Source organism: Mytilus edulis, chromosome 3 (genome assembly GCF_963676685.1).
Source record: "Mytilus edulis chromosome 3, xbMytEdul2.2, whole genome shotgun sequence".
NCBI classification, from domain to species: Eukaryota; Metazoa; Mollusca; class Bivalvia; order Mytilida; family Mytilidae; genus Mytilus; species Mytilus edulis.
Window position 1 is genome coordinate 746480 of NC_092346.1, and position 25205 is coordinate 771684.

The following is a 25205-nucleotide window of genomic DNA, read 5'->3' on the forward strand; positions in this document are numbered from 1 at the left end:
AAATAAGGGAGATAACTCTAAAAATGATTTGCACTATTTGGCTTGAGCATGGCTATATATAGTACAATGATGACTTACAGATGGAGTTCTCATTGATATCTCACCATCAGCATAAGATAAAGAAATATCATAAATGAAAGAGCTTACAAAATCAATGGTGTAAAATAAAAAGGGAATGAACAATTATATTTGTACTATATTGTAGATGTCAGACATGTCAGAAAACAGAAAAAAATGAAAAAAACAAAATATAATGGAAATGAATAGTACTAAAAGCAGGGTTGGTAGAAAAAGATCTAATTACCTTAGCAATAAAGAAAATATGAAAGAAAAATGAACAAAACAGAGGTTTTAACTCTGTTTTATTTGTGATCAATACTGGATAAAAACAGTATGCCATTCCTGTTCATGGTGATTTATTTTTTTATTCAGATGAGATGATGATGGGTTTACTATGGTATTATCACCCAGAACATACAGACTCTGGTCGCCTTCCTCACCATCTAACCAATGAAATATTTGCCTCTAAACACCGTGACGAGAACAGTGTAGCTTGTATTGATGATAAAGGATATGTTCTCACATATAATGAATACTGCAGGTACATGTATAAACATGTTTTATGTCCATATTTTGTATGCAAAAAGTAAAATAACAGAAATACCTAACTCTAAGGAAAATTCAAAAGGGAAAATCAAAAGCTCAAACACATTCAACACGTATGGAAAATAACTGTTACTGTGAAAGTACTTTTATTCGTGGGGTACCAATTTTCGTGGTTTTCGTGGATGACTTTATCCACGAATTTAAGTTTCCAACGAAATAAAACAACCATTGTCCAAAGTTTTAAATCAAGACATGGAGAGATCCCCGTCGGTAGGTTTGACTACTGATATAATCTTGAGAATATATTGAATAACGCCAAATCTGAGAATACTTTAATAGCAGTCACAGAACTACAACCACATGCAGGATTATACTCATTTAATCTTTAATAGCCTAAACTGTACAACTTTTGATCTTTTAATTCTCATAAAAAATATTTTTGATCGACGAAAGTCAGATTTCTGGTATTGATATGCTAGTATGATAAAGTATTCATTTCATATCCTCATAGTGCTCGTACATATGGGAAATAATAATTTCATACTGGGCTTGATTTTGATAAGAATTATTTCAAAATTTAAGATACGTTTATATCATTTTTTATGTTACTATTTTCTTTAGGTGACATGTTTATGGCCTAATTTACACCTTTGATGATCACTTTATCATGGGTTCATAGTGTTATCACTTCAACTTACAGGGGTCAATGCTTACTTTGCAATTTCCACCATTCAAAACATTTGTAACCTTCGTTTCTAAAGGCTTTAATTTTCAATTTTAAAAAAATAAAATAAAATCCACGAATTAAAAAACCCACGAACATGTAAATATTGCTCAATCCACGAAAATTGATACCCACGAATTAAAGTACTTTCACAGTATATTACTGCTTAGGTCAGGCTTTTCCCAATGTAAAAAATGGGGGATAAAACCTGGTTTTAGAGCTAGATAAAACTCACTTCTATTACAGTGTAGCTTACCATAAAAAAATGTATTCCTCTATTATTTGTACATTTTGTTTGGTTTTCTCTTAATCCTCTCGGATTATACACTTACCAGGACAAGAACTTTTGCCGATTTCATTTGACCACTGCATCTGGTGTGATACATCATTTCTCCATTGCAGTCCCTTCTCAACTGTTTAAAGTATAATTACATGGACTTTAAATAATTTGTACATTTCATTCTGCTTTATAGGTACAGAGGTGAGAAGTGCCGAGTAGAGAGTAACCTTTCTCCTAGACCCATGGTGTTTCCTGTCCTAGAAGATAACCCCAGATCTCAGAGAATCCCTGCCCCTGATGTGGACAGTAATACAGTGTATATGTGTAGACAGGTGTATGACTTTAAATTAAAAAGAATTCTCAAAAATCCTTCATAGTGTTGGGGATTATTTTGAACTTGAATTTACTCTGTACTTCATTTTTACATGTACATATATAAAAATATATATATTTGTGCTTCAGGTTTTATTTTGAACCATTTAATAGAAGCTGCTTTTGAGTCAAAAAAGTTTCTAGATTTCAAATTTGTATTTCTTTCAAAAAATCTGTACTATTATTTTTAACTAAGATGCATTATACATTTTTGTAAGAGTCAATGAAATAGAATTTCTATACTAGTAAGTAGTCTTAATCTTGAAAATAAATACCCAAATGCTCTTGTATCTTTTAATGACAACACAAATTTAAATTATTTAAGTCTTTTGTAATATGAGATACTTCCTAGGAAAAAACCCTATTTTATATACAAGGTTTGTCATTTGTCACTTCATTGCTAGCAGTCTTTTCACAAATTTAAAAGTATGACTGCTTTACAACTTGCAACTTTGTACTTTTGACCTTTTTGTTTATTTTATAGAGTTTATTTGATAAAATAAGTCATAAATTTTACGAATTTGGATACAATTTCAGTTGTAGATTTATACAATTTTTAGCTTTTCTAGGTAAGACGCAATTGTGAGGGCTGTAAAATGCATTAATGGTGCATTGATAAATTGCAAAGTAATACTTTGTTGGAACATTTTTTAGTAGTTTCTGTTTTAAGAAGCACTATTGATATATATTGGGAATAAATTTACACTAAAATTTAGTGTATTTGAATTTGATCAGGTGCCATTTTTTTCAATTCATACATTTTTTATATCATACTCATTTGTTTTCCATTTTGTATGACAAGTTTTACATGTTCAAGGAGATTTCATTTTGTATATGAAACTTTTGGACTTGATCTTTTGTTGTCAGATGATATTTGTGCAAATCTTGTTTTTATCTAGTCCCATATAAAGCACAATTGTTAGTTTTGTTGTAAATTTTTATTTCATGTTCATGTTACAAATGCATTTATATATTGTTATTATTATTTGTTTTATGAAATTCTTAAAAAAAAATGTATGTCATGTTGTTACGGGGAAATTGTTTTATTGTGAATGGTTTTAAAAGTGATGTCTTTTTTGTAGAAAATCTCTAGAATTTATATTAAGTTTGTATATATTGTTGTGTTTGTACAAATAATAAAAATTACGGTTAAGAATACATTTATAAAATTAATGTACATTATATTGATAAATGTCAAAGATCTGTTTTCATTTGGGATGGTAGAAAGTTACCTCCCTTTGATTTATTAAGAGTTGTCTTTCATGTTTGCATGTATGTATCTTTTCTGTTAAAGTTCTGTGAGGGAAATGTTTTTGTCACAAATCACATAATATGTTTTAATATAAAAATAGGTAAAAGTGGTATAATTACCAATGAGAGAACTATCTACCGAAGTTTAAAAGTGGATGTAAGCAATTACAGGCAACCTTACGGCCATCAAAACTGTTATGAGGTACTGTTACAATGAAAGAATCAGGGATATCTTAGATTTTGAGTCTTAACTCATAAAAACATTTTGTTGTATATTTTAATTTCTTTTCCATTTTGTAATCAAATATCTAAATCAGATCAAATTTGAATGAACTGTACTGTGTTTCAACAAATAAGGGGAGATAATTTTATTTTGCATCAAATATTTCTTACAATTGGAGTTGCTTTATTTTAAAAGATTTTTATGTGAGAAGCTTGCCATTTATTTTGATAAAATGTATAAAGTACCTGATTACAAAATAGTTGGTTTGAATATTTTGTGTTTAAGTCAAAAACATGATATTTAGTAAAGTGCTGCACAAGAATCTCTTTTTTATAAATGAAATTTAGAGTTGTGTAAAAATTGGTTTATACATATTTATGTCATTGGGAAAGAATATGCAGAATGTGAAAGGTTAAAAGGTCATCATCAGGTTTGTGTGATTTGTTGATATAACATGTATGCCATTGAGAAAAGATGCAGAATGTCAGAGGTCAAAAGGTCAATACAAGGTTTGTGTGATATTTGGTATAACATTTGTACCACTGGAGGAGAATGTGTGTGAGAATGCTGGATGTCAGGGGTTAAAAGGTCAATGTCAGGTTTGTGTGATTTGTTGGTATAACATGTATGCCACTTAGTGATGACACAGGATGTCAGAGGTTAAAAGGTTCATATCAGGTTTCTGTTATTTGTACCAATTGGAAAGGATACAGAATGTAAAAGGTCAAAAGGTCAACAAAATTTATAGCCATTGTTGACACACTTCATAGATATTTTACCGAGATTAACCTGAGAAGCCTGTTTTTAAAAGGCATTCAAAAGAAGACATATTAATGCCCTTTATACAGAGAAGACTTTATGAAAAGTCTTGTGCAGTATAAGTTAAGAGTGATATTAAATGCAAGACCACACATTTGTTTTAATATCATTATTATTAAAATTTGTTGGGCAATTTTCTATGACAAAATCTCTTGTAAATGTTCACCATTCAGTGCAGATATTATTTTAATGGTAAACTTTATGGATACTCATAACAGTTTTCACAGACAAAAATGTCAAATATCATGTAAGATTCAATGATTTATTCTATTTTGATCTTATTTACATGAATTTAAAAACATTACCAGTGGGGTTTTTTTTGGGAAGAGGGAGGGGGGAAGGATTGATATCAAGATACTTTTTTTTTTAAGTATTTGATTATCTATTGAACTAATAAAATCTCAACCACAAAAAAATAAGAATTGTGTTTGCCTATCCTGCTGATAGCCTTGTATGTTAATTTTGTCTTGTACTGTAGTTCACAGATATTAAATTTCTTTAATACAGCCTCAGACACAGGGAATAACTCGAGTAAAGCAGACGTCAATTTAAGCATATTTTATTTGTTCAAATACATATAGGTTTATTGAGTCAGACAATTTGATCATTACATATATATGGCACACAAACAATGTATGTAATTGTAATTTTTAACCTCTGTTTTATTTAGATTGGACCAGCCTGTCATATTTATAGTAGAAAAATTCATTTCTGATCATTTGCATGTAATAGAATATGTCTGATTTTGTTAAGGTTAGAGATTTACCAATAGTTTTATGTCCACCTAAAAACTAACCACCATAGATTTTTGCAAACGTATCAATATTTATGTTTAGCAAGATGGAACATGCCATTGTTTTAGATATAGAATGAAATGTTATCATGTGTAATTTAGAAATCATGGTTCATGTATCTATTATGGTGCCTACTGTTTTTGTAATGATAGGCAATTTGAAATAAAAAAAAAAGATCACTTCTAATTTGTTGTTGTTTTCAAATTTAAATAATTGTCAGCATAATTTGCTGTTCCCAGAATTTTACTTTAGAATGCTTATTGTTTTGCATATATATGTAACATTACAGTATTTGTTAGATTTATTGGCCCTGTATAGTTTATAATCTGCTTATATTACTTCTTCAATGCATACAACAGGTTGTAGCCTGCCGCCAGGTTTCTGGATTTTCTCGCTGTGCACAACCCTAAAGACTCACTGATGGCCTTTGCTGTTTTGTGTTCTTTGGTTTTGTTGTTGTCTTTTAGACACATTCCCCATTACAATTCTCAATTTAACATTGGTCTTGTGGTAGCTTACTTGCCATGATCCCTGATAGGGTCAATCCAGAGATTTAAACTTTGGTATTTGCTGCTTATTGGTTAAACACTCAGCATTTAAGAGTCTGAACAAAGACTTGTCACCCAGGATTCAGAACAATGTAACATGTCTTCCTGTAGACATTTACCAGTTATGAAGTATCTTTATATTGCTCTGAAGAATATAATGTTCTTGCCAGGTTTTTATAAAACTTTCATTACAGTTATATATCAACATTGTCTTGGAAAATTTTGAAAAAACAGTGCAAGTCAATTAATTTTAAGAGTTGTACCCTTAGAAATATTAATTATACCCCACGCAACAGGTTGCTGAGGGTATAATGTTTTTGACCCATCCGTCCGTCAGTCCTTCAGTCCTGTTTCTTGTCATCGCAACTCCTCTCAAACCACACAACAGAATTTCACGAAACCTTTTCAGATAATAAGGACATACTATGTAGTTGTGCATATCGACGGGAAATTGCGATTCAATTTTTTTTCTAGGAGTTACGCCCCTTTGAACTTATTTACTTTAATGTACTACTGCAACAGTTTGTCATCGCAACTCCTCTCAAACCACGCAACAGAATTTCACGAAACCTTTTCAGATAATAAGGACATACTATGTAGTTGTGCATATCGACGGGAAATTGCGATTCAATTTTTTTTCTAGGAGTTACGCCCCTTTGAACTTATTTACTTTAATGTACTACTGCAACAGTTTGTCATCGCAACTCCTCTCAAACCACACAACAGAATTTCACGAAATCTTTTTATATGAAAAGGACATATTATGTAGTTGTGCATATCAAAGGGAAATTATGATTCAATTTTATTTCTAGGAGTTACGCCCCTTTGAACTTATTTGCTTCAATTTACTACTGCAACAGTTTGTCATCGCAACTCCTCTGAAACTACATAACAGAATTTCATGAAACCTTTTCAGATAATAAGGACATACTATGTAGATGTGCATATCGACAGGAAATCACGATTCAATTTTTTTTCTAGGAGTTACACCTCTTTGAACTTATTTGCTTTAAGGTACTACTTCAACAGTTTGTCATCTCAACTCCTCTGAAACCACACAACAGAATTTCATGAAACTTTGTAGATAATAAGGACATACTACTTAGATGTGAATATCCACAGGAAATTACGATTCAATTTTTTTTTCTAGGAGTTATGCCCCTTTGAACTTATTTGCTTCAATGTACTTCTGTTACAGTTTGTCATCTCAACTCCTCTGAAAACACACAACAGAATTTCTTGAAATTTTGTAGATAATAAGGACATACTATGTAGATGTGTATATTGACAGGAAATTATTATTCAGTATTTTTTCTTATACAATTTTTTTTTCTTATACTTATTTAATTTCTCCAATGACAATGTGGGGACGTGGGGTATGTGAGCGTGCTCACTAAGGTTCTTTAATTGTAAGGAAAATTGTATAGAAAGCCCTATTCATGTTTTTTTTTTCATCAAACCATTATCAGAGGTTTATATCAGCAAAGTCTCTAACAGTTTCAAAAATCCGTGACGATCAACTATTTTATGAGTTGATCCCCTTGGAAATACTAATCATATTTAAAAATTAATAGAGACAAAAGATTCATCTCATAAGTAAAAGACAACCTGACATTACCACGACAAAAGAAGAACAAACCCCATCAGTTGTGATCTCAGGTGCACAGGGAGGGTAATCAGATCCTACTCAACAGATGGGGCAATATGCGTAATTGTTTCTCCATAGGCGGTAATGGTAACGTTTTCTTCTGTTGCTCAGTCCATATCGTTACCTTGGATATGTATGATGGCTTGTTTCGATGCTGAGACATTTTTACATATGTGGTTAAATTTTCGGGGTACGAAGTGTGATTCATTTTTCCGTAAATTAGCAAACCCCGAGTATCCTTTTGCGATGCGGCTCCTCATGGTAAAAAATCCCATTTTTAACACAATAAGTTCTTTGAAAATTTAATACTTTGAACACATTTAATAGCTCCATAGTTTTAACACATTTATTCTGTGTTCCCTTACTTTCTAAATTAACACAAATGGTTCAGCTCAGTCATTTGTTTATCATAGAAATGTGTCAAATATCACTACACAGAGATTTTGTTTACACGTGACTTTTGAGTTCCTCATTTCAAGGCGCATTAGGGATATTGTCCCAAATGTGACTGATTAGGAAATGTCTATTAATGATAATGAAAAAAATAATTAAAACAAACTTGACTATTTATAAATTTATTCCATAATACTTTGAAAATTGCATTGATCAATATTCTCATATCACATTTTGTTGGAATAATACAAAACATAACAAGACAATAGACTTAACATCATACAAGACGGAAGGAGAGGGAGTGACATTCATAAATCAGTGATCAAAAATCCTTTAACAAAAAAGTCATTAAAATAAAATTTCAAATAAAACGTGAAAAGTGTCAATAGTAGAGTTAAAAAGTGCCAATAAAACCATACATACATTATAAAACAAAAAACAAAAACACCATAACTTTTGAAATACATTACCAGATAAAAAACAAATTTAAAATCTTAAATAAATGAAATTAATTGAACAGAATATAAATTAAGATTTGTAATTCATCTAGTGTTTACAATTTAAAATTATAATATGAATATACATATTTTCTCAATCAAATGAAAAAATCCCAAGATTTAATCATTTATTTTTCTTGTACTTGTGTATTTCTAATAATCATGTGGTAATTTAAAATAGTTCTCAAAAACTTTATTTCGTCGGTCCTCTGCTCCTTTGATGATTCATAAAATTATCTAAAAACCTTATCCATAAAAAAGTTGGAGGTATTAATTGCCATTTACTGTATTATTCAAAATAAATAAGATAAATCATACTAATATTCATTTGTTAACAAAATGTACACTAGAAATCACTCATAAACATCTATATATATATATATATATATAACACAAGTATCAATAACAAACATTCTAAAAAATATACATATTTAAGTAAAGTACCTGCTTTTGAAAATGACAGGATTACCCTTTGATAAGAGGTACCATGAGTGTGACAGTTTTCCTCTTTAGGACACCCTTATGATATGTTTGAATAGTTCTTATACTTTCAAAAAATTTATATGCATTTTTAAATTCATTCTCTCAAACATAAGAAACTCCTGTCAGTCTAGTTGTCTGCATTTTCAGCTCAACTTGTCCAAAATGGATAGATGGATAATGATGAAACTTAAGGTGGCTCGGGCGTATTCGAAGTTTCTATCAGAAGTGCCGTATTTTTGGTTATTTTATTCTTTAAAGAAAATGAATCAAATTGGTCGAAAAAAAATAGGGGGTCACGAACCATTTAAGCTCAATATTTTACTTTTAAACAGGTATGTAAAAGGGACCATTTTTCAATGAAATTATAGGGGAAATAGAGGTGTTGATATATTTTTTTTCGGAATATCAAAAAAACGTTCTATGACAATTGTTCCAAATCTGTAATATGAAAAGCTAGAATACAGCTTCAAAGAATGAGCCAATAAAAAACATAGGTCACCGATAAGGAAAAAAAATATTTTGCCTTACAATCCAAATTTTGGCGGGAAAATGGTAAAAATGGGTGAAATGTCAATTTGACCCTTTAAAAAATACCGATAATAATGAAAATATTCTATTAGTCACATAACTACAATGATTTGATATTTCTAATCAATCAAAATATTAAACAAAATTACGACAAATACTTTTGTAATTCATGCGTGAAAATATGCGCAGTCGAATAGTCCCGAGCCACCTTAACACAGTTGTAAAATACAACATGAGAAATTGCATTAATGAATATTAAACTGGTCTAACATAGGGAGATAATGAATTTTAAGAGTTAGGATATTCTTTTGTTAGTTGATAAACAGGCTATTGCTAGTAACTGCATGTTTATTACAGGGGAGATAATTAATCAAACTGAAATATTTCAACATTGCAATATAAGTGTTGATAGTCTCTGGTCAGCACAACATCTAAATGACTGATCAGATATTTATAACTTTACTTACTTTGAGATCATATGCCCATGAAGTAATATAATCATTTTAAAGGTAGATCATCAAATTTTTTGGGTATCCTTTCATGTGTTCATTTAAAAAGGTCTTATGAAAAATGGAGATGTGTAATGATTGTTAATGAGACAAAACTCCACAAGAGACCAAATTACATAGCAGTAGGCAACTATAGGGTGTAAAAATGATAAAACGTATCCCATTTCAAGCTATAAAAGGTCCTAACATAACAATATGTAAATTATTCACATAGCGACATAAGAAGATGTGTAATAAGTGCCAATGAGACAACTCTCCATATATTTATCATGAATATGTTGGTACATTTCAACAGAGTTTTTAAGGAGGTTTGCTTGTCATGTTTTGGAATTTTTGTCAGATTTTCGGAATCCTCTGGTTTTATCAATTTGAATGCCTTAAATAAATTGCCCATTGACCCCCATTATTTCTTTTTATAAATCTTTTACATGTTTAATTATAAGCCATCTGTAATAGTCTTACAGCATTTTAATTATTTTTTAATAGTTTTTGAGAACTTGTCAATGATAAAGCTATGAAAAGTCAAGAGACAACATTTTCCCACCAAAATTTCAAATATTCAAAAACAAGCACATTGACCTATATAATTTGTTTGCTCTTTTGATTCCTTTATTAATCCCCTATCAATATAAAACTAGTGTTTTGTAAAGCTAATTATTTTGAAACTGAGAAGCAAACTCCCTTAATGTATAAAGTGAAAAATCAGTTTATCTAATACAGCCATCTTTTTGTAAATATGGAAATGATTTAAGTAAAAGCTTTAAATTCCTCTCATTATCCTGAAAGAGGATTATAGTTGTTGAGTTTAAAGTTTGATTAATTGATAATAAATCTGTTTGTAAGGGTCAATTTTTTTTATTTTTTACACTGTGAAAGAGATCTTTTTGAATATATGAAAAGAGGTTATCACAGTTCTATATTTATCACAAAATAAGAACAACAAAAAATTCCTGGCAAAATTTCCCCACAAAACAGTAGCATTAACAGAGATAATTGGTGAACTCAGATCTACAGGATTTTATATAAAAAAAACAATGGTACTATTTTATAATGGAATGTATATTCCAAGATCATTATAGTACCTAAAAAATTGATTTTCATAAAAAGTAGATAAAAATACATACACCAATAATTTTAAAACAAACTTGTTCCAAACATTTCTCTGATATATATGATAACAATAGGAACACTTTTAACATTTCATATCAATTATAACTTTAATGGCTAAAATAGCCACCATTACTTTTCAGAGCTTATCCTAGCATTAACAAAAAGTTTGATAATTCAGCTCCAAACTGACAAACATAAGCAAATTATAACAGCAGTAACATTGAAGTCAAATCATAACTTACTAAAAAAATAGCCATCATTACTTTTCAGATCTTTAAGAGGCATAACAAATTGTAAATTTAAATTCAAATCCAAACTAACAGCAGCATAAACAAATAATAAAAGCAGTAATATTGTTGAGGTCAACTCTTATCATGACTCAAAAAATAACTTTACAGATCTTTAACAAGCATTAACAAATGGTAAAATCTAACAGAGAAAAATGAAAACAGCAATTTCAGAAAAACATTATGAGATCAATTTTTATACCATTTTTGTAAATCAAATATCTGATATTGTATAAACATTCAAAAAACAAATATACTAATTTTGTTAAGGTAGCAGAACTCACAAATTAATATCTCTTTTTCAGATGCATTATGAAAAAATGGTAATATCCATGTCAATGGAGAAAAATATTCTTCTGATAAAAAAATACAATTCGGAATTTAAAAATTTTTGATGATTTTTTTATGCTGGTTGAAGGGAGATGTAGAGAAGAGTACAAAAAGAACCCCCTAATAACCATATCCTAACTACCACCCATTAAATAGAAAAAATATAACCCCTCATATATTATCCAAACCATTATATTTTTCAATGCCTTTTGAGAAAAAAAAATCACAAAAGATAAAACATTTATATATATATATTTGTAGAACATTTTTGAGCTTGACTATTTTTTTTAAACTTTTATAAATTATTTTAAATATATGACAAAATTTTGGCATTAATGGTACCGGTATGTTGAACACAAAGGATTCCTTGGATTATACATTTTTGTGTGTTTCGATTGTCATGGATTGATGAAAAAATAGATTTTGAGATGGATATTGTCAAAATATACCTAATTTTTAAAAACTCATAATATTGAACACACCTACTTCATTGTAAACATACAGCCATATCCCACATATTTGGCACAAATTCTTTGGGTATATGACTTAAGAATAACAAATTACATGAAGATTCACACAAAGAAATCATGTTACATGAACAACCATAAATGCAGGATGAAGATCTTCTGAGGACTACTGTTGAGAAAGACTGTGGGTATATCACTAAACATTAGTATCAGTCCTTCCTACACGTCTCATGAATAAAATTCCTAAAAAGATAAATAAAATGTTTACAATGACAAATATTTAAATACATTAAAGGAGTACAATATATGTTTTTTTGAAAATGTTTGTTGCATATTGGAAAGAACCAATGATTATTAATGTGAATATTTTTGTCAATGCCTGCAACATTAGCCGTATTTTTTTAAAGAGACAAAAAATTAAGAAAAAAAACCCAATGAAATGAAACTAATTCAAAGTTTTTAAATTCACTATATGTTTTCTGAAACTTTTCTTTTATTAAAAATTAAAAGGCTAATAAAAGTGTCTAACTTTCCGTGTTGAAGGCCTAACAGTGACTTTGGAGATGAAAAACTGCCATAAAGAAACTGTTCCATTGCCAAGTTTATGCAAGAATTTTGTGTCATGAACTAACGCCCCTTAACCCTTTATTTCCATTTTCAGCTTTGACTTACTTGACAATATTTGGTATTTCCAGAGCTTTGAATATATGTTTATGTCCCAGACCTTCAGATGCATTAAATGATACAAACTCTATAGAGGCACTGCCTATCTTTCTGGTCTTCTCAGCAGCTTCATATAACTTTAACAAAAACAATAGCAGAATATTAATGAATGGCAGTTTTTAAACATTAATAAAACATAACATTTAAAATTTAAAATTCAATAGATGTACTGGATATTGTTCTGATGTTTCTAGCAACATCACAGAACTATGAGACTTGAGTCAAAATGGTTGTAAAATATTGTAACCAAACCTTTTTTGCACATAGTTTCAAGCCCTTTTTATCCGTTTTGCAGCAATGCATTTATGTTTTTTCTTCTTCTTCTTCTTCTTCCGAATACGGGAGTAGACTCCTAGGTAGGAGTGTAAAACTTCCCGGAACTTGTGTGCTATGTACATATGGACTTAATTTAAAAATAATATGACAAGAAAAATCGTTATCAATAACATATATACATTATTCTTACATCATTATAGTATTCATATAAGAGAAGATTAAAATTTGACATCATCACAGTGATTTGTATTCTCTATATTTTTCAAATCATGAAAGTCTTGAAAAATTATTGGCTTTTGAAATTAGCAAGTTAATAGAAGCTTAACATTTTACTTTCACTTTGGTGACAAATTTGGTTATAATCTCATTGAAATATGCTCCATATCTTTAAATTTTAAAAGAAACCAATTTTTCATTCATTTTATCGGTTTTTCATTTTATTCTTTTATCCTCTATCCAATTATAAATTAACATATGTACTGATCATAATCATTGAAGATATTACTGGAGCAATTCTTGTAAATAAACAATTTTACTGCATATATTACTAAGGTTCCAACATTCTCAGCCAAAGTTGACCAAAGAATAAATATGTAAATTTTGAGGTAAATAATGGACATTTAGCTCCTCAAACATTCTTTGTATCTATTCATCCCATTGCTTTTAAATGTCTAGGTTTTTGCTTGTTGGTTAGGAAAAGGGTTTGGTAGGTACAATACATATACGGTGTTAATATTCCATATATATCATTGACCACTCAACCAACCTTTCTTCCCAGTTCATAAGGAACAATTTCATCATCTTCAGCATGGATCAACATCAATGGCGATGTCACTTGAGCAATGCTACAAAAAAATAAATTAAAAGGGATTTTAGATAAATTCAATTTGTGCGTCATATTTTTATGTAAATTTGTCAACAACAAAAATCATACAGAGCTTGAACCATGAACTGCATGTAGGTTTATCTTAACATTAAAACAGATTTGAAAAATACACTAGAAAATGAGTCTTTTGAACATGTACCATATGCATGCCTCCCTCCCACTATTCCATTTCTAAGTTCAATGAACCAATAAATCTGGATTGTTCTCTAATTTGGCTCATATTTACATAGGTTACATCATAATGAACATCTGTACTAAATTTCAAGCAAGTAAGCAAGCCAACAAATGTCAATAATGTACTAAGTGACTTATATTTTACAACATCTATCTTTAAGGGGTAATCTAATCCATGGGAGATAACTCTTTTATTAAGTAAGCGATTACATCAATTCTTTGTAAGCATTCAGATATTTAAAACAAAATTTAAATAATCTGTGTTATTGAGTAGTTTACAATGCAAATAATGGAAACAAACATAATTTTTCAGTGTTTCTCTCTTAAATTTGATCTACCTTCTTAAAGTCATAAGAAACCTCGAGTTAAAAAAAAATAATGCATATGATTTTTATAACTCAATGGATAGTTTTCATTATAAAACTTGTGTACAGATACTTTTTTCTTTAGAAAATTCTTTAATTTGTTCATATTTAGAAGAAGTTCACTATATTTTAATTGCTTGCTTTTAGGAAGCAATTCCCCGACATATTTTCTGTATGCAAAGTGACCTCAGTGTGACCCATCTCGTAAAAATCCAGTGATCACATTATGCTTGGATGTCCTTAAAATAAACTATTATCTCCTAAAAATAAACTATTATCTGATTGTACATGTTAACACATGCTCAATATCCATGCTTTTTTTTTAATTGTTGACAAACAGGTGACAATCGTTAAACTTCGGCTTCAAAACACAAACTATAACATATTTTTACAACACACTGACAGATTGAAAAAAAACTGATGATTATACGGAATTTATGGGGGAAAAAATGATAAAATCGAGCACAGAAGACTAATTTTATGATGTTTGTATGCATTGGTTCAAGAATTGGAATACCAGTGATATTGTTTGCCTCATTTTACAGCCGAAATTCGGCTTTTACCCCTAGAGAAAATTCCCAATTACCAAAAAAAATGGCTTAAAATTCCTCCCAAAAAGTTTTACATTTTCCACAAACAGTGATGGCATTGGTAGTAATGTTTGTATATTTCGTATTCATGTTATTATTTTGATATTAGGAAGCACTTTTAAGATCCAGTTATCTGATCAGAATCATCATGGTGTTTGAAACACATGTGGTTTTCAATGCATTGTTTCTGTTTCTTTCCCCTCTCCGAAAAGTACCTTTCAGGTTGAAAATGTCTGACAACCAAAATATACATGAAAAACAGTGAAAAAAAGACAGCACAGGTCAGCAAAAAATTAGAGATGGGTTTAAAATAAAATATACAAATTTCCCAATTTCAATAAAAAGATATGCATTTTCCCAATAAAAAACGGTAGAGGTAGTTTTGAAAAAAGACAACAATATCACTGAATACCATTATTTTTCACCAGTCACTCATTTCATATGACTTTAAATACTGATACATCGGGTTCATTTATTTTTGTAGGTACGAATTTTTATGGATTTTGGATAAATTGTACTTTTGTAGAAATTTGATTTCATGGCTTTGCCAAAGTCTCTGAAAAAGGGGTCATTGTATGAATACCAAGGGCTGATTAAGTTCGGGGCAAGGCTCTCCTTTTCTGGGAAAATTTTGGTGGATTATATAGGGAATTCATGAAGCATGACCAGAAAGGCCCCCTCTTAGGCAGTCAGTGGGCCTCCTAATTTAATATAAAATTTCTGAATCAGCAACTGAAAACTGTTGAATTTCATCAGGAATATTGCATGAGCTTGGGAGGTAAATATCTATTTTCTAGGAGACTAATAATTTCCAATATTCTTGCAATAATCCTTTGATGTATTGGAGAACTTGACAAACTCTTTAAAAAAAAAATTGTCATGAAAGAAGTCAAGTATTTGCAATAGTGCAATATGATCAGATATGATATTGCACACCAATTGTTGGTTTCATTCTGCACTTAGTATGCTGTTGCTATACAATTCAGGGTAATATGTTATGTATGTGTATACATTTCTAACAATAATTAATCTCTAACAATATATACATGAAGATATACTTACTTCTCATCACTACTGAAGTAGATACCGTTCTCAGCTATTGTATCAATAAATATCTCTTTAAACATTGGCATAAATCTGAATAACTGAAATTAAAACATTAAACCATCTTATAATTTAAATACATTGTAAATTATTATGCATTTACAAGTTTTTGCATTTTAGCTAGTTAATGGGTCAAACATACAGAATTTCACTAAAATTTGTCATGTAATCTTGCAAAAAACAGAAAATAATTTACAACAAGTTAAATCAAGATTCTATCACTGCAACCAGTGTGTTATGATATTTCTCCACCGGAGACAGTTAAATTTTAATATTTAATGTGCAAATCTTGCCAAGCTTTTTAAATAATTTAGATTTAACTGTTTGTATTACATGAGTTATAGTGGTGGAATCTGTTTCTACAATGATTTTTATCCTTCCTTTTCAAAGATTTGCAGAAAGTTGAATTCTTTATATGTGACGTCTTCAGGCATGTTTTGTAATAATTCAAGGAGGATGTCTGAAAGTCTTTATGTAAAACAGAATGACAGAGTGACTTTCCAGCTGCTATCATTGTTGAATAACATTGCACAGTTTTCCTAGCAAATAATATACTCACAGCAGTAAATGGATGTCTTATAGCAGCATCTCTGATGTTATTAAATGGAGACTCTAAAACTACTCCATCTGGATCCTCATCTAAAACAATCATTGTTAGTTAAAAAAATGGAAAATGGAAATGCATGGAATCAAACTGCTTACAGTAATTTTATCCAATGGGTGACCTTTATATTATTACACTTGTACACCAAGAAAAAGGTTGACTGTAATATATCCCTGTAAAAATTTCAATTTCTGTTCTGTTCTGTTTATTTTATAGCTTCATAATCCTAGTTTTAAGCATGTTAAGTATAAGTATATTCACAATCTCAATGTCAATATCAGATTAAGGCAAATACTTTTACTCAAAAATAGTTAAATTGTTATTGAGGCCTAGCTGTCATAGGGACTCCCTGATTGATTGTTTTCTTTCAAGATTTGCTTCAAGTTACAATTTCTTTTATCAGAGAGAAAAATATAACTAGTTGTAATTATCTGGTTGTGCCAAGTATGCAGGGACCCTAGTGGCAAAAGTAGCAACACATCAGATTGTTTTCTAAGGAAAGTAATTTGAGTGAGTTATTTCCCTTGAAAATAGTGTTGAAAGTGTTACTGATAGATTTTCGTTATTTTACAAACCAAATTGAAACTTGCGGTGCAAGATAGACGGAAAAGGGATGCTTACTAGATCATATTGATGCATTCACAAGGCATCAAAGAAATTACTATCTTTCAGGAAACAACCTTATCTAAAATCAAGCTGATTAAAGCTGAATTCGGCATATTTATGAAGGAGTTTAGAAACGTTGACATAAACCTATGCAGTTGGGAATAACTCTCGCTCAAAATGCTCCAATAACATCTACCTCCAGTTGCAATTTATCATAAAATTTATATACATGTATTTCTAAAATCCAGATTAAAATGCAGAATTTGCATCTGAAAAACAAATGTATGTAATATTAATTTGCATAATAAAGTACCATGAATAAATAAATAAATACTGTATACACCTACTTTTAATACAGAGTAACCTGGCAAGTTTTGTTGTTATCCTACAAAAATCAAGAACAAATCTTTAAACATTTGATGATAATAAGAATTAGTGCCGAGTATTTACAAATCAGTCTGCAATGGCATATATTATAAAAACCTAATAGTGTCATTTACTTTCGCATTTGCAATTCAGGATTATCTACTTCTGTTCAAGGTCAGTTTAGATTGTATCATTGTAGGTTACAGAATAAATTAGATCTTTTCTATTTCTAATGTCCAGCCTTCATCAATTTTCCTGTCTGTGCATTAATTGTTTATCCATCTATCTATTTTTGTTTGTCATTCTGACATTTGGTTAGATTTAAAAGAAGGTAGTTTGTGGTTATATGAACTTGTAGCTTTAATAATAGACATCTTCATTCTGAAGTGAACTTTTAACTAGAGGCTCTGCTGTCTCGCTCACCTTGGTCTATGTGAATATTAAACAAAAGAAGCAGATGGATTCATGACAAAATTGTGTTTTGGTGATGGTGATGTGTTTGTACATCTTACTTTACTAAACAGTCTTGCTGCTTACAATTATCTCTATCTATAATGAACTTGGTCCAGTAGTTTCAGTTGAAAATGTTAATAAAAATTTACAAATTTTATGAAAATTGTTAAAAATTGACTATAAAGGACAATAACTCCTTAGGGGGTCTAAGCTGACTTATTTGTAAATCTTACTTTGCTGAACATTATTGCTGTTTACAGTTTATCTCTATCTATAATAATATTCAAGATAATAACCAAAAACAGCAAAATTTCCTTAAAATTACCAATTCAGGGGCAGCAACCCAACAACGGGTTGTCCGATTCATCTGAAAATTTCAGGGCAGTAATAGATCTTGATCTGATAAACAATTTTACCCCTGTCAGATTTACTCTAAATGTTTTGGTTTTTGAGTTATAAGCCAAAAACTGCATTTTACCCCTATGTTCTAATTTTAGCCATGGCAGCCATCTTGGTTGGTTGGCCGGGTCACCGCACACAATTTTTAAACTAGATACCCTAATTATGATTTTGGCTAAGTTTAGTTAAATTTGGTCCAGTAGTTTCAGAGGAGAAGATTTTTGTAAAAGATAACAAAAATTTATGAAAAATTGGTAAAAAAATTACTGTTAAGGGCAATAACTCCTTAAGGGGTCAACTGACCATTTTGATCATGTTGACTTAATTGGCTTAATTGGCTGGGTCACCGCACAAAATTTTTAAACTAGATACCCCAATGATGATTGTGGCCAAGTTTGGTTTAATTTGGCCCAGTAGTTTCAGAGGAGAAGATTTTTGTAAAAGTTAACGACAACGGATGAAGACAGACGCAAAGTGATGGGAAAAGCTCACTTGGCCCTTCGGGCCAGGTGAGCTAAAAGTGTATACCAAGTAAGGGTCAACAATGTTGGAAAGTTTTATTTTTGCTTATATAATAGTTATCAAAGGTACCAGGATTATAAATCAGATCTTCCTTAATAATAAAATTCCATTAATGTTAGACGTAGTCTACTTTTGTATTTTACTTATAACTATATTATGTTTTTCCTTGTACAAGTGTTATTTGTGCAGTGATTTTGCTAGCGCTCGTCACTTTCGTATTTTACGAAAGGGTTTTCTCATTGACGAAAGTATTTCAAATCAATTTCGTCACTTTAATTTTGAAAGTGTAAAAAAAAAATTCGCAATAAAAACTATAAATCTACCTGTCAGTCTTCATGTTTTTGACAAGTTTATGACCTTCAGGTAATTAACATTTTCAACAGGTGTTACAAGTTGTGATTACAACTAATCCGCTTATCGCCATCAGATGGGTCACTTATCCGTAGTTTATTAATTAACCCCATAATTGAATGACCATTATAATTATTTCCCTGGGAAAATCAGTCAGTCGTCATTTCAACAACCAGGAGTACAATTTCGTCATTTAATCAAAAATGACAACCCGGACAGTTCACATTTGTAATGTAAAGTGCCAATCTTTGCCAATACTTGAATTCATTGAACCCTCATCTATTATCACCAGCATTTATGTGGTTTAGTCTCTTGTTCTCTACAAAATCAACAAAGATAAAAGATAGATTTACAGCCAACGACAGTGATTAAACTTACGCAGTGCCAAGAGAATGCCCCCACAGTATGACTGATGAATCTTTACTTCTTTCCTTTATCCATTTATACATAAAGTATCCATCCTCCACAACTCCATCCTCTGTTGGATGTCCTTTTGAATCACCATACCCTGTAAATAAATACTTTTTTAGTTAGGCAATTAATGATTGTAAAGTGTCTTTAAAAGATCAACTTAAAACATTTTAATGTAATTTGACACAAAATGTTTTCTACATCAAATAGAAGCATAAAAAAATAAACCATTTGTATAGATAACCTTCACTTTGAGCAGACAATAAATATAGTACGAAGACTGATGTTAAGCGTACTAAGCATTCCCCCAAAGATGCATGTATTTAACTCTATCTTATTTTTAACCTATGATTTATTGGCAAATTACTTTTGAAATATGCTTTGGTCCAAAGCAAAGTTTGGGGTTTGGAAATTTTGTTACATTATTTTACCTCTGTAGTCAAAAGCTACTACATGGAAATCTAAAGAAGCCAGTAACTTCAAAAGCTGAACTCTGTGCCATCCTCCCCTGTAAATAAACACAATGTATAATTATTCATTTTAGATGAGATCATTTCTCTTGAAGTTTACATTGGACATAAAACATATAACCAAGTGATCAGAAAAACTCATTTAAATTTAGGCCATGTGAGTATACTAATAAAGTGTTCTTTAAAGTATTTCATACAGCACCATGGTTTTTTTTTAAAATAGACATTTCTGTAAAAATTTTAGCAACACATTTATAATTCACTATGTAAAAAAATCTTTACAAAAAGCACAGCAGTGTAAAACATATACATCGAAGCAACATGGTACTTTAAGACACTGTATACTGTAAATTAAAAACATTCACTACATAGGCCTAAAATACTCATTATAGAAAAGCAATAAAATTGTTTCCCCTAGGAAACTTACTTGTAAAAAATGTAATTGCTTAGATTCTAAGTTTATTGGTTTTGTAACAGTACTCATTATTAAGCTTTCTATGGAAAGGTCTGTAAGGTGACCTCATTTATCCCCTAAAACTTAAAGTTTGTCTAAAGAATATAAAGACTTAATTTACTTGGCCTTACCTAGTACCTGTTGTTCCATGAAGATAAAGTATAACTTTCTTCCCATTGCCTAATAGTTTATCAAAATCTCCACCTTCTTCCACTGAGGAGTTGGGCAATATCTGCCTGTAGAATGAAAAACAATATAAAATGATATGATGCTATGCATGTCAGGTATTTCCCATCCAATCTTTTATGGTAATATTCTTTACAAAGCACAAAAATGTCAGTATTCACCTCAAAAGCTTACAAAACCTTTAAACAGACTTATTAAGAAGGGATATAGTTACGATACTGTTGTCAGGTCATTAAAGATTGCATATTTTGGCTTTTATATTGATTCACTTATAGGGTCTTTGCATCGAAACTAAACACATTTATTTAAAAAAAAAACAGTTATTGGCATGAACGGGTTATGTTCTTCTCATATATCTTATGATAGTATGATACTAAACCCGTAACGGGAGGGATTGTGCCTGATATTCATATGATGAAGACATAATCTTTCAATCAGTTTAATTGAGGTCCGGAGCTGGCATGTCAGTTAACTGCTAGTAGTCTGTTGTTATTTTCTTTTGTTACGTCTTTTGACATCGAACTTGGACTTCTCTTGAACTGAATTTTAATGTGCGTATTGTTATGCGTTTACTTTTCTACTTTGGCCAGAGGTAGGGGAGGGTTGAGATCTCCTAAACATGTTTAACCCCGCCACAATTTTGCACCAGTCCCAAGTCAGGAGCCTCTGGCCTTTGTTCGTCTTGTATGATTTTTAATTTTAGTTTCTTGTGTATAATTGGGAGTTTAGTATGACGTCAATTATCACTGTACTAGTATACATATTTTAGGGGCCAGCTGAAGGACACCTACAGGTGTGGGAATTCTCACTACATTGAAGACCCATTGGTGGCCTTCGGCTGTTGTCTGCTCTATGGTCGGGTTGTTGTCGCTTTGACACATTCTCCATTTCCTTTCTCAATTCTACCATAATGTACAAAACATATAAAATTTCCTGCAAATGTTAAAAATTGACATAATTTGACACCATGGTATATACAAGAGGTTGACAAATTCTGCTCACAATATCAAACAATACTTGTCTACATTGTTATGAATTTATTCAATGTGTTCAATACAATTCCACAGGTTGTAGTGCATGTAAAATGATCAAAGCATAAAGTAATTATATACTAATGAAGATGTATATTTCGATTGTGTCTACATTTTTGTAGTACTTAGTACCTACCAAACACCTATTCTACTCTCCTCATTTACATCTAAATAAAAGTTTCTGGCTCCCCTTAGTCCAAACTCCCATGGCTTAGTCAAGTCAATAAATGGTGGCCATCTTACTGAAAATAAAAATACAAATGTATACTGATTAATGGCCTTAAACTATTTTTTTTTCAAAAGTTAATCAGCTAAGTGGTTTAAATAAAGATTACATTCCCATTTAAGCTGGTTTCATAAAGCTATTTCATTGAAGACCTGTTGGTGACCTTCTGCTGTTGTCTGCTCTATGGTATGGTTGTTGTCAGTTTGACACATTCCCCATTTCCATTCTCATGTTTATATCAGGGTTTTTAAGAATGTTTGATGAGGTGGTTTATTTTGAGTTTTAGTTTTGTTTGTCATAACATCATGTTTTTTTTGTTCTTTGAAATATTCTCCTTCAATTTTTTGCATTTATATATTAAAAGTAAACTGTCACCATGATAATGCAATATACATTAACATTGTGTGTAAAGATTCACTTAGATTGTCAATCAATCAACACAGATTCAACAGACTTCTAAAACACTCTATTTCTACTTTAGTTAAAAATATATCACTGTACAAAACGTAAGTCATTGGTTTTGTGAAGTGTTCTGTTATTGCTGTTTGTCCCTTTATCCTATTTTTTCATCATTACATTGTTCTTTTTTCTTGTACTGTAGATGTTTTTCATTGTTCCCTATTAATTTCAGTCTCTTTTTCAGAGCTCACTTTCATCACACTCATATAAATGTGCTTTTTTGTTAACTTTATCTCCAGCCCCCATTCTGACTTTTTCTTCCCCTTTTCACTTTCAGGGATATAACCTACCCATATTAAGGAACACCATCTTGGAGTGAATCCATGGATTTGTTTTCACAAACACAGGGATGATAACATAGAGAAAGAATAAAAGTCCACAGATCTGCTTCAGGAATCTCTTTAAAATATGTCTGTAGAACCTGTGAAAAGAATTAAATAACAAATAAATATAAGATCAAATTGAGAGAGGAAATGGTGAATATGTCAAAGCGACAACCACCCGACCATAGAGCAAACAACAGCCGAAGGCAACCAATGGGTCTTCAATGTAGCGAGAATTCCCGCACCCGTAGGTGTCCTTCAGCTGGCCCCTGAAATATGCATAATAGTACAGTGATAATGGACGTCATACTAAACTCCGAATTATACACAAGAAACTCATACAAGACTAACAAAGGCCAGAGGCTCCTGACTTGGGACAGGCGCAAAATTGCGGCGGGGTTAAACATGTTTATGAGATCTCAACCCTCCCCCTATACCTCTAGCTAATGTAGAAAAGTAAAACAATAACAATACGCACATTAAAATTCAGTTCAAGAGAAGTCCGAGTCTGATGTCAAAAGATGTAACAAAAGAAAATAAATAAAATGACAATAATACATAAATAACAACAGACTACTAGCAGTTAACTGACATGCCAGCTCCAGACCTCAATTAAACTGATTGAAAGATTATGTCTTCATCATATGAATATCAGGTACAATCCCTCCCGTTAGGGGTTTAGTATCATACTATCATAAAATATATGAGAAGAACATAACCCGTGTCATGCCAACAACTGTTTTTTTAGAAATAAATGTGTTTAGTTCCGATGCAAAGACCCTATCAGTGAATCAATGTTAAAGCCAAAATATGCAATCTTTAATGACCTGACAACAGTATCGTAACTATATCCCCTTTTAATAAGTCTATTTAAAGGTTTTGTTAGTTTCTGAGGAGAATACTGACATTTTTGTGCTTTATAAAGAATATTTCCATAAAATTTTGGATGTGAAATATATATAAGTGTGTCTTTCCTACAATTTTTATTTTATACCATGACATCAGAAATTAAACATGTTAAAGGTTTTTCTCTCAATCCTCAGAATTTTTTTTACTGTGTGTTTATTATTATATGTAGGATGTCAATTTTTCGTGAATTTCGTAGGTGCAATGGTGAACTAATAAATTAAATGAAACATGAAATTAAATGTACAATGAATAACAAAGGAGTACATGTAGGTTCAGTAAGACCCATTTTTGGCCCCAAAATCTAGCAGTTTTACAAAATTATAAAAATGTAATCTTTTAGCCATTTACTGGAGAGTAAAATGCTTCTGCTTTACATAAATATGGGCTGTTTTTGACAATACAAAATGCGAAATTACTGAAATCTTCACATTTTTAGCATTTTAAAGTAAATTTTTGACTGTTTCCGTCGTAAATGAAAGTGACCGCATTTGTGTTCATTCATAATATTGAAATTTAAGTTGTATTTGATGATAATACATAACATATATAAAGGTTTAGGATGAAAATGGATGCAGCCACTTTCATTTTTGACAAAAAAACATATGAAAAGTGACGTTTTTTGGCATAAAAAGAGTCTAAAATTTTTCGTTAGATGAACCTGAAATTTGAGGCCAAAATCGGCCCTTACCGGACCTACTCCTTTTCTATAGGCTTGTCTGAAGAAGTCTGTAAAAACATAAAATCTTATATATCAACGAGTAGGCAAGTTTTACTCAATCCTTGAAAATAAATGAATCCTCAGTAAACAAAGTAAATTGTAGACAAGTTTTAGTCAGAATATTCATAAATTATTTGTATCCTAAATACAAAATGTATGTAATGGTAAAATGTATGTGGTGAGACTTTAATAAAATATGGAATCTGAATGATATTTTTATGACATCCTTAATCTGTTAATGAGAAACCTCATAATTTATTAGTTTTTATAATTCCCTGAGTTTTAATATGTGTGTATCGTCAAATTTAATCCTAATCATGTTAATCTGTATTTGTAACAGTATTTAATTTACATAACAATGTGTGTACCAACATAGTCTATTTACATTTCGCCAGGGGCTATTGTTGACCGATCGATATCCTGGTCATGTCGCTTCAATTTTTATAGACTTCAGAGTTTTTCAAGTTCACTCACTAATCTTACCCTTTATTTTCAGTTTCTTTTTTATTTATCTTCGAGGAACCATTCTTTTGTTCCTTGGCTTTATTTTCTTTCGCCTCTGAATTAAGAGTTTTCCTCTGTCTAACGTTTGACATGACTTTTTTCTCTCCAACTCCGGTCTGTAATGTTATGATGGACTTTGCCCTTAGTGCTCCCGTCAGATGTCACATGGAATTTCATTGGCTAATATTCTTGTGACCAATTGCCGACAACATCTCAATGTAAATAA

The 25205-nt window shown here is 30.7% G+C and overlaps 2 protein-coding genes across 2 annotated transcripts in view; one reads left to right on the forward strand and one right to left on the reverse strand.

Moving 5' to 3' along the window:
• Positions 1-5255, forward strand: part of LOC139515594 (fap1 adhesin-like) — a 28150-nt gene extending 22895 nt beyond the window's left edge. Inside the window, exons 5-6 of the mRNA XM_071305187.1 lie at positions 433-601; positions 1804-5255. Coding sequence (XP_071161288.1) covers positions 433-601; positions 1804-1987 — 353 coding nt within the window. The 3' untranslated portion in view covers positions 1988-5255. The remainder of the gene's footprint in view (positions 1-432; positions 602-1803) is intronic.
• A 2569-nt stretch (positions 5256-7824) lies between these two features.
• LOC139515596 (lysophosphatidylserine lipase ABHD12-like) lies at positions 7825-25179 on the reverse strand. Its single transcript, XM_071305190.1, has 13 exons — positions 24959-25179; positions 22816-22946; positions 21977-22082; positions 20755-20859; positions 20131-20207; positions 19667-19796; positions 17545-17582; positions 16547-16626; positions 15946-16028; positions 13635-13713; positions 12542-12669; positions 9375-12112; positions 7825-8824 (listed from the first exon to the last, which is right to left on the reverse strand). The coding sequence occupies exons 1-12, from the start codon at positions 25069-25071 to the stop codon at positions 12079-12081; spliced, it is 1104 nt and encodes a 367-aa protein (XP_071161291.1). The 5' UTR covers positions 25072-25179; the 3' UTR covers positions 7825-8824; positions 9375-12078.
• Between the last annotated feature and the right edge of the window lie 26 nt (positions 25180-25205).

Excerpts from the sequence above, each read along its gene's own strand:
- LOC139515596 (XM_071305190.1), bottom strand. The coding sequence starts at position 25,071 with ATGTCAAACGTTAGACAGAGGAAAACTCTTAATTCAGAGGCGAAAGAA. Across the intron at positions 20,860-21,976 it reads GAGAGTAGAATAGGTGTTTG|GCAGATATTGCCCAACTCCT; the intron begins GTAGGTACTAAG and ends TTCATTCTACAG. Across the intron at positions 19,797-20,130 it reads AGTAGCTTTTGACTACAGAG|GGTATGGTGATTCAAAAGGA; the intron begins GTAAAATAATGT and ends ATTTATTTACAG.